The sequence below is a fragment of the Apodemus sylvaticus genome, chromosome 5, assembly GCF_947179515.1.
Source record: "Apodemus sylvaticus chromosome 5, mApoSyl1.1, whole genome shotgun sequence".
In the NCBI taxonomy this organism is placed as follows: Eukaryota; Metazoa; Chordata; class Mammalia; order Rodentia; family Muridae; genus Apodemus; species Apodemus sylvaticus.
Genome location: NC_067476.1, coordinates 98,161,257 through 98,171,256, shown reverse-complemented (window position 1 = coordinate 98,171,256; position 10,000 = coordinate 98,161,257). Strand labels below are relative to the sequence as shown.

Genomic DNA, 10,000 nt, shown 5'->3' with positions numbered 1-10,000 from the left:
ACTGAGAGCAATTATCCTGATATTCATGACTCACTTTGAATATCACATTGAATATTACTCATAAATCTTTTACGAGCACATCCCCAGAGCTCACTTAACAGCCGGTTTTAATCATGCAGTTGACACAGAGAAAATAACAAAATGTATTTTTTCAGTGGCAAATTAATTTAGGCTTGAATCTCCTCCCATAGCTCTATTCTCTTCTTTTTCTTTTTCCTTTTCTTGTATAAAGATCGGTGGAATTCATTTTTGCACTTGAGAGTAGCATTTCTCCAGTCTTGCTGAATTAAAATAAAAAGGATGAACGTTCCTTTTACAGCCAGCCCTGACAGTGGTTCTTTAAAATGACGTATCTTGTTCTCTATATGAAAGATGAATCAATTTTTGAGTTTGATACACATTGTCTGTTTAGCTGAATGGAGAGGTGAATGCAGAATTTAGACAAAAGAGAAGCATTATTCTGAGGAGTATTTAAGTTGTGGGTGGTCTTTTATATTGCACTTAATTGTCATTAACTGTTGATGATAGCTGTTTTGGAATCTGGCTCTCATTAAGTGACTTGAGATGCTGTGTAAATTATTTTTAAATTGGGATAAGGGAGTAAAGAGAAATGTTAGAGGAAAAAAATAATAATAAGAAGCAACAGCAAAAGAAGTAACTCACGTGGAGTCTGTTCATGCCCCTGTAGAAATCTCTCCAGGATAATCCGAGCCATTAATGAGGGTGCATAGTCCACCTTCATAAAACAGGAGAAGAAAATTAAAACTGCCAAGCTGTGCCAGTAGTTGATATTCCAATATTTTGTCAACACTGAAGATTAAGTCAATTTTAATCAGCTGTAACAAGCATCATTCATTAAAAATCTTTCCCACCCTTGGTGGCTTCCACTGTAATAAACTGTAAGTATGATCTGTGCTTTTGAAAAGAATAGATGGGTCAAGTTTATTGAATACAATATTGGAACCAAGAATGATAAGACCACTTGGAAATAATACTTATTTAAAATAGGCAAATGGGCCTTTCTAATCCCAATTTCTGCTGGTGGGCCAATGTTGTTTTCTATTCTAGAATACCCCCTTTTATCCAACTGTTTACACTTACATTATTTTGAGTACAATTTCAAATTTGCAAAGCACTTTATTCAGTTAGTTTTATCAACTGGATCAAACATCCCAATTATTAAAGTATAGATTTTTGAATGATTTCATTTCATCTTTAGAGAGAACTGAGATTAGCTGTAAGTTATTTACATACAAAATAAGTTCTATGATAAAAGAAAAACTACTTTGCAGAAATATTAAGAATAAAACACAAGAATAATAACATCTGCAGCACTGAGTGTGGTCGGAAATACTGCTGATGAATGGAGCAAATACAGAGCTCAGAAAAGGAACCTGCTTTTAAATAGGGAATCAAACAGGAAGCAAACAATACTCAACACGACACTCACTTCAGTTGGTGACAATAAAAATAGCATGGCGACTAGTCATTTGTAAAAGTATTTTCTTTTTCAGAATATTAATTAATTCCATTGATTAATTTCACCAGGGTATGTATGTATGTATGTATGTATTTTATATATATATATATAAAATAGCAATGATGCCTGCCTCACATGAGCCTTTTTATCCTCAGTATAAAACGGGAAATACTCCTCATATATTATCACTAGGAGGTTTTTTTTGACAGGTACTCAAGTCCTATGTTCACACCAAAATTTTATCTTGATTTAGTAACTAGACAAAGAGGGTAGCTTCATTTGTATGAGCGTTTTTTTTTTTTTTTCAAATATCTATGTACTTGGATGCCCTTAAATTCCCCGAGTAGAGAGAAATGCTTTCCACGGGGCTGCTTATTCGTAGGAACGCACATCAGGGCTGACACATGAAAAATGGTGAAATTACTGAAGGTACTCCAGCCTGAATAAGGACTACCTTATTAGTTCAGGTACCTGCATCTTTCTAATTTTCATATTAATCATGTGTCCATCTTTCTCTGAAATAGGGCCATCATGCTTCATGTCAAAATTTAGCATGTAAGTAAAATTCATAGTGCTTCAAATCTAACTTGAAAATATTTGTGTGGAGAGAACAGAACGATAGAGCATACAATCACTAACAGAATGAGATTTCCTAAAAAATGTTTTCAGGTTTGATCAGGAAAAATAGTATTAAGACATTTGTGAAATCAATGATGGCTACCTAGATCCCTTATCCTACCCAAATCAACAATAACAAGGTGCTTTTGTCTAAGGAAAGCTGCTGTACAGTATAATGTACAAGCTACATATTTCTCATCAATTTTCACAGTTACAGTGATTAAATATATATTGACTCATAAAATATTACCATCACATCAATTGTCACCAGATATAAGAGCATGTCCTTTAAGTATTAACTAGCACATAAACATGGGAGCTTGGATGTTTAGAAACCATAATCTGGTACCCACCATCTCCAAATTCCCCTAATGCATTAGTAATCATATGTAAAATGTTTCCTCTGAACTAATTAGGCACCAAAAACGAAGAGAGGAAAAAAAATCTCTAAACAGCCATTTCTTTTGGGAAGGCTAAATAATGCTACATATTCATGGTAAATAGTAAATATTAATATGGGGAAATATATGGTGATGGGTTAGATTTTTCCATACAATTATAAGATAGTAGCTGAGATCAGTTTCATAAACTAAGTTCAACAGAACTATTCATTAAAAATTCGAATGAGCAGCTGGAGAGTTGGCTTGGTGATTAAGAGCACTGGCTACTGTTCCCAAGGACCTGGGTTCGATTCCCAGAACTCACATCGTGGCTCATAACCATCTGTCCCTCCAGTTTTAAGGAATCTGACACCCTCTCTGGCCTGGCATCGGTACATATCAGCAACAAAAGATACAGAGATGTACAAGCAGGTAAAACACCCATACACATAGAAGTAACAATAAACCTTTTTTAAACATTAGATTCAAATGAACAAAGTGCTACTTTAGAAAACTTCCATCATCAATGTGAGCACACTCCCCATCTGCATCACTGTTTTCCCAGATGCACCTACAATTCTACTAGCCCCCTCTTCTCTTTCATAGAGGACAATCACCAAAATCCTACTTAGTGCTAGGGTACCTCAAGTCACTAAGAGTACCAACTTAGAATAACAACAACAACAGTAAAATGTCTGGAGATCTTTAACACTCACCCTGCTCTAGAAATAACAAAATAAAATGCAGTTTTGCTAGGAAGAGAAGACGAACCCATTCTGTGTGTTAACTGTCCTATCAGACTGTGATGATTTTTCCCAGACTATTAGAACTATCTACTAACTGATGGGTAATTGCTCTTCTGCTGACTCTAGCAGTGTGCAGACAAGAGAAGCCATCCTTCCTTCTCAATGCAGCATGTAGAACGTGCTGCTCCTGCAACGCTTAATGTTCACAGCACAGAGTCATCTTTAATGCAAACACACATTTTCTGCCTTGCCTCTCTGTTTTCCATTATAACACAACACAGAAACAGTGTGCATTTCATGCCGTCCCTATGAGGTTTGCATAAGCCATTCCAACTCAGACTCAATATTGTATTGCTCTCATTACAGTGGATAAATATTTTAGAGTTTAGGAATTAAATATTTTATTTTTCGGTAGGCTCTCTGCAACTATTGTGAACTTTCTGCAGTTTCTTCATTCACAGGAAATCTTCAGGGCTTCCTTTTGAAAATGTTAGGCTGTTAGCTATTTCCCCACACAGGAGCAGATCAGAGGTAACAAATAAGTTCTATAAATCACTTTATACTTGGTGTTAATAAGAATATTATGCTTCTTTATGGAAAGACGCTTTTCCATAGGCTTATATCCTTTATTATAATAAAAGTTTACAAATAGAAAAATGAATCAAGTACATAATACATTGTCAAATACAAAATTTCATTTTTATAATACTTAGCATAGGTTTCCTTGGCACACACACCCTCATTTGACATAGGTATTCCTTACGCTAAATTATGGCAACCAAACCAAAGAGCATGTTTGGAGCTGTTCGGTTGAAATTTTCCACAAAACAAGAAGCAAAGAAACTGTTTGTACATTTGCCTTAAAAGAAGTAGACTAATTATGTCAACTGATTTATTAATTCATGAAGTTCTTTGTCCAATTATTAAAAGTACAAAGGGACCAGGGAGCAATTTAAATGTCTAACACACCTCAAAATCTTTCTCCCTTTTTTTAAAAGTTAATTACAATTCTGAGTAACGCTACTCTAGATAGGCCCCTTAGGTTTAGCTCAGGTTTAAATGAAATCCTAACAATAACATTACCTCATTGGCCAGCTCCAAGAGCACGGGGGCTGCTCTGTTCTTCCCCACGCCCTTCAGGTACCTAGGTAGACAAAGGCAAGTGGTCATGCAGTGACAAGGAAAGGCCAGCACAGACTTGTCAATGTCCCTGGGGTGCACATGTTTCTCCTGGGCAAAAGCCAAGCTCAAGACCCGTTAAAACTCACTACCATCACAGGGAAGCAATAGAGGGTAAGGACAGTGCAGCTTACCTCAAGCCAGCCACTGATGGGGAGGCAAGGAGCATAGCCACACCAGCCTCTACTGCTTAACTTTGAGAAGTGAAAGGGTGGTTTCTAAACTCCTATCCACAGCACTCTATGCCTCGTACAACCATTACACAGGAAAGGGACAAGCTGACTCTCCATTTAAACAACGCATGTAGGCACACAGGCACCCATGCCAGGGAGACCTTACACCACTGACAGGCAATGGGAGACCTCCACCCTCTCATCCACCCTAGATTCCTGTAATAACCCCAGCCTGTATCATCAAACTGTTCAATAAGCAAACAAGCACAAAACCCCAGGCTCTCCCAGACATGGAAGACAGGGCAGTTCTTTTTCATCAAAAGTTGAATGTGGCATCCACCTCCTTTAAGAACTCTGAAAGCCTACTTTCAATCCCAAGGCTACATGGTAACCACCTACCAGGTGCTTAGTGTTCCCTTATAATCTTTATGCTATTGTTCTACTAGTGGTTGGACTTTGGTATTCACACTTTAGGTAAGGGCTCTAGCACAGAGCTCTATCCAAAGACCTCATTTTGGTTTTTAAAATTTGAAACATAGTTTGAATAAGTTTGCAGGCTGGCTTTTAATTCATTAAATTAAACGAATTTAATAAGAATATTATGTTTCTTTATGGAAAGACGCATTTCCATAGGCTTATATCCTTTATTATAATAAAAGTTTATGGCATCCATTCTTCTGTTGAGGGATACCTGGGTTCTTTCCAGCTTCTGGCTATTATAAATAGGGCAGAGCATACATCCTTATTACATGCTGGGGAATCCTCTGGGTATATGCCCAGCAGTGGTATAGCAGGATCATTCGGAAGTGACATGACCAGTTTTCTGAGGAACCACCAGACTGATTTCCAGAGTGGTTGTACCAATTTACAACCCCACCATTCAGCCATTAGAAACAATCAATTCATGAAATTCTTAGGCAAATGGATGGAGCTGGAGAACATCATACTAAGTGAGGTAACCCAGTCTCAAAAGATCAATCATGGTATGCACTCACTAATAAGTGGACATTAACCTAGAAAACTGGAATACCCAAAACATAATCCACATATCAAATGAGGTACAAGAAGAACGGAGGAGTGGCCTCTGGTTCTGGAAAGACTCAGTGTAGCAGTATAAGGCAAAACCAGAACAGGGAAGTAGGAAGGGGTGGGTGGGAGAACAGGGGGAGGGAAGGGGGCTTATTCGACTTTCGCGGAGTGGAGGACCAGAAAAGGGGAAATCATTTGAATTGTAAATAAAAAATATATCAAATAAAAAAAAAACATAATGCAAAGGTGCTCTGAGGGAATGTTCAACTTAAGCAGCTGGGTTACAAATAGACTATTTATTGAAATCAGGACCAGAAGACTTCACAGAGCTGTGAGTGGTTTTGTACACATAGGATGGTTATAAATTTGCATGATCATGAGGAATGAAAACTAAGATCCTGATGTTTAAGAAATTGAGAAACTAAGGCTGAGGATCTTCAGTCGGCCATACAGGCTTTGAGAACTCTGAGCACCTTGGACCACAGCATTGTATAAGGCTGTCTTGGGTTAGAGTGTTTGAAGGCAGTGTTCAATATAGTGTGAAGACTAACTGGACAGAGCATTGACCTGTTTTCTCTGATCCCAGTGGCAATATAAGGAAATAATTATATATGACCAGTTCGGTGAAAACATTTGAAGATCACTAGTCTAAACACAGAAAAAGACATTGAGATTTTAAATTTGCCTCAAAGAATTCCATGCAAATTACCTTTATTTGTAAAAATAATAATAATAATAATAATAAAATAAAATAAAAATAAAAGTTTATGGCCTTGAATCAGTGGTCCTCCTGACTTAGTCTCCTGAGCAGCTGGAATTACAGGCCAGAGCCAGTAAATCTGGCCAAAATCCAGTTTCTATCCACTCTACCTGGCCAGCCTCATCTCCAACGCTGTCTGCTACATTTATCCTTCACCTGTGTTAACTCTAGACACACAGGTCCAGTGCCATGTTCTTCAGTCCACCATCCAAGGGTAAGTTAACTGCCCTTTATATGCTAATGAGAAGTAAGTTCTCTATGGCAAAGCATGGAATACGATCTTGCTGAGCTACAGAAGTCACCCTAACTATGAGATACATCCTAACATACTGAGTGAATGTCCGAACTTATGAAGAGCTCTGAACTCTACATATATGATGATTTCTTATGTATAGATATGCCCAGCATAAAGATTATCTTATAATTCAGAATAAGAGATTTATAGCTGAAGAACATGCTATATTAGAAGTTATATAAATGTGGTTCTCTCTCTCTCTTACTGAAATTTATTCAACTTTCATGCGAGATTACGTAAGGCCCATATCATCAGCGGAAGTGAGATGACATAGGCCGTGTGACCTAGCTTTAGGCTACTTCTGTTCTGACACTAGGTCAGCAGGAGGCCCACAGAGCAGATGGCCGCAGGTTACCTGAGTCATGGTTAGCAAGACCCTGAAAAGGGGAGGACTAATGTACTTGTCTATCTCCAACTCATCTCCTAGTGCAATAAGGACAGGCTTAGAAGGGCTGGGAAACAGTTTACCTCCCACAATTCTTGACTTATAATGGGTGATTATCTAGTGTCTAGATAATCATCCATTAAATAACTCTTAAAGCCACATTAGACGACCTAGCAAAATTGTGTAAGGATATTATCTCTAAAATAAATTATTTGGTTGAATAAATTAAAGTTCTTTGTTGATATTAAAAAAATAAAGTTAGTAAATGACTTCTGGGATTAACTGCCAACAGCAGATAGTGTATTATAAAATAATATAAGCAAGGCAGACTCAACACAAATTATAGGGAGAACAGTGAGATTATTACAGCTTCAAAATCATTCACACCAGTCTACTTTCCACATCCTGGGTCCCTTCTTAACTATAACTATATCACACAGAAAATAAGTGAGGCAACGGGGCCTTCAGAAGCACGAGGGGAGAAAAGCAAGTGTAGGTCTGAAGACAGATCCAGAAGCAAAATGGGAAAAATAAAAACAGGCCCCCAAAAGACAAATAAAGAATCCCAAACATGGCAATGGTGGTTTAAAGAACACAGTCCCTGGGAACATGCGCTTATCTCTCCAGTGCACTGAGGATAAACTAATCAACCTGTGTGGCTATGTCACCCCAAGAAAGCGTGAGAAGCACATACTTCTGAAAGCTCCAACCCTGAGTCCAGTACTTAATATATTGCATACTGTTATCAAGGTAGCTTCAGTATTTGATACTTAACATTCATATATACGTCAAATACTTTTGAGAGCTCTGGCTTAGGCCTTAATCTGGTGTCTGAAAAAAGAATAGGGAATAAAATACCCCTGTCTCTATCATCACAAAGATATGACAGTCTTCAGATAGCAATTAAAAAATTATAAATGCATTATACGTGCTGTGATAACATTTCAAATTAGGTAAGTTGGCCAGGAAGCACACATACAAGTATCACTTGACTCTTGGTAACATGAAAGAAGCAGTAGGCCAGGTATCTGTTTGGGGGGAAAACTACTTGTAAAGGGAACTGTTGCTTTGAGTCAAAATCGCATGATTTCACATAAAAGATGCCATTTATCACCATGCTAATAATACACAGTTGAAACTTCTACCAACAGAAGGATCTTCAAACATACAGATTACGTGCAAATAATCAGAGCAAATTCCTAGAGTGGTGAGTTCAAAGGCTCCTTGCTAGCTCATGCAAGGAAACCGAGCTCAAGGCATTGATGAAATCTACACAGGCCAGCACAGTGACGCACATCTGTAGCCACAGTGCTGAAGGGGAAGGGAATGCTGCACCCTTTGGCCAGCAGGAATTGCTGAATCATTTGGCTCCTGATTCGCTCAAAGACTATATCTCAAATAAGAGATAACTAACTAACTAACTAACTAACTAACTAACTAACTAAATAGGTGAAGCACTATGTGAGAAGATCCCCGATATCATCTTCTGGCCTAAACACACACACACATACACACACACACACACACACACACACACACATGTAGATACATCCCATGTGTAGAAAAGACCCCGAGTGAAGAGTTATTTACTGGTGTCTGGAAGATCTATGATCACGACATTATGGACTTATTTAAAAACTAAACAGTTGAGTTGGAGATACAGTTCTATAGTAGATCCCAGAAGGCTCAAGGCTCCATTGACAGCGTAACACACACAAAAAGCCACCGCTCTGACACTGTTTTCTCTCCTTTTATAATGTTCTCCCCCTCTCAACAAGCCAGTAAAGGCAAGTCTTGTTTCAACTGACAGAGCTGTGCTGTGTTCTACAAACACACCTATACTGACACTTCCCTTATTGAAATTCACATATGTAAGAACATGGGTATCTTTCATTCTCTACACCAGTGGAAGGCAGGAATTGGGTCTTTTTCACATGTGCATGGACATTACCATCAGGACAGTATGTTCAGGAAATAGTGCTACTGGACATTTCATCTTTTAATTGCCGTGACAAGAAAACCAACCTGAGGAAGGAAAGGTTTATTTTGGCTCATGGCTTCAGGGCTGGGCTGTCCAGTTCCATTGCCCTCAGGTCTGGGGTGAGAAATAAATCTTGGCAGAGGGGCATGGGAGCAAAGAGAAGCTACTCACCTAGTGTCAGTCAGGACAGACAAGAAGGGACCAAGGCAATATACAGGCTCCAAAGACACACCCCCAATAACCTACTGAATGGTGTGACCCACATGCAAGGCGGGTCTTCCCTCTTTCGTTCTTCCTATCCAGAAATGGCGTTGTTTTATTTAAACTGAGAATATGTTTTCCTCTCTTCCCAGGCATTTGTCAATCCAGTCAAGCTGACTCTCAGGATTAGCATCACAGTGGAATCAATGCTCAGAAACCAGCTTTATCATGTACTGTCAATAGCAGGTCTCAACAATTCTTTTCTCCATGTCAACATCTTAGAAAATTCAATTGATCCAATTCTGTATAGCTACGAAAGCTGTTTCCTGAGCCAGTATGGTTAGAAGAGATGGGAGATAGGATTTCCAAACCTGCTACTGATGGGAACTTACAGATCTGACCATCTGTGGCTGTCAATATTCATCATCAGCCTGATTTGCTTTAGAATCCCCCACAACTGAGTGTGTGAAGTTACTGAGGGTGGTTCCAGCAGGGAACAGAGGAGGGAAGGTGTTGGGTTGTGGGGTGATGGGAGAGAGGACAATAAAAGGAGGAAGTTGGAAGTCGGCTGAGTACCAGTATTCTCTGCTCTTTGCTACCTGGTCTGCCCCCGAGAGAGGGGGTCTCAGCCACACCCCTCTGCTGCCATAACTTCTGCCATGCAGAATACATTCACAGACCACAAGTCAAGGCAAACCCTTCCTTCCTTAGATTACACACTTGAGGAACTTTGACCCAGCGATGAGAAAAGTAACTAACAGTCCAACCACATA

The 10,000-nt window shown here is 38.8% G+C and overlaps 1 protein-coding gene across 6 annotated transcripts in view; it reads right to left on the bottom strand.

Annotated features, from left to right (window-relative positions):
• Cdin1 (CDAN1 interacting nuclease 1) overlaps positions 1 to 10,000 on the bottom strand; it is a 194,582-nt gene that overhangs the window by 135,152 nt on the left and 49,430 nt on the right. For all 6 annotated transcript variants that reach the window (XM_052183189.1, XM_052183192.1, XM_052183193.1 and 3 more), the window contains exons 4-5: positions 4,308 to 4,368; positions 664 to 736 (exon numbers count right to left, since the gene is read on the bottom strand). In XM_052183189.1, coding sequence (XP_052039149.1) covers positions 664 to 736; positions 4,308 to 4,368 — 134 coding nt within the window. The remainder of the gene's footprint in view (positions 1 to 663; positions 737 to 4,307; positions 4,369 to 10,000) is intronic.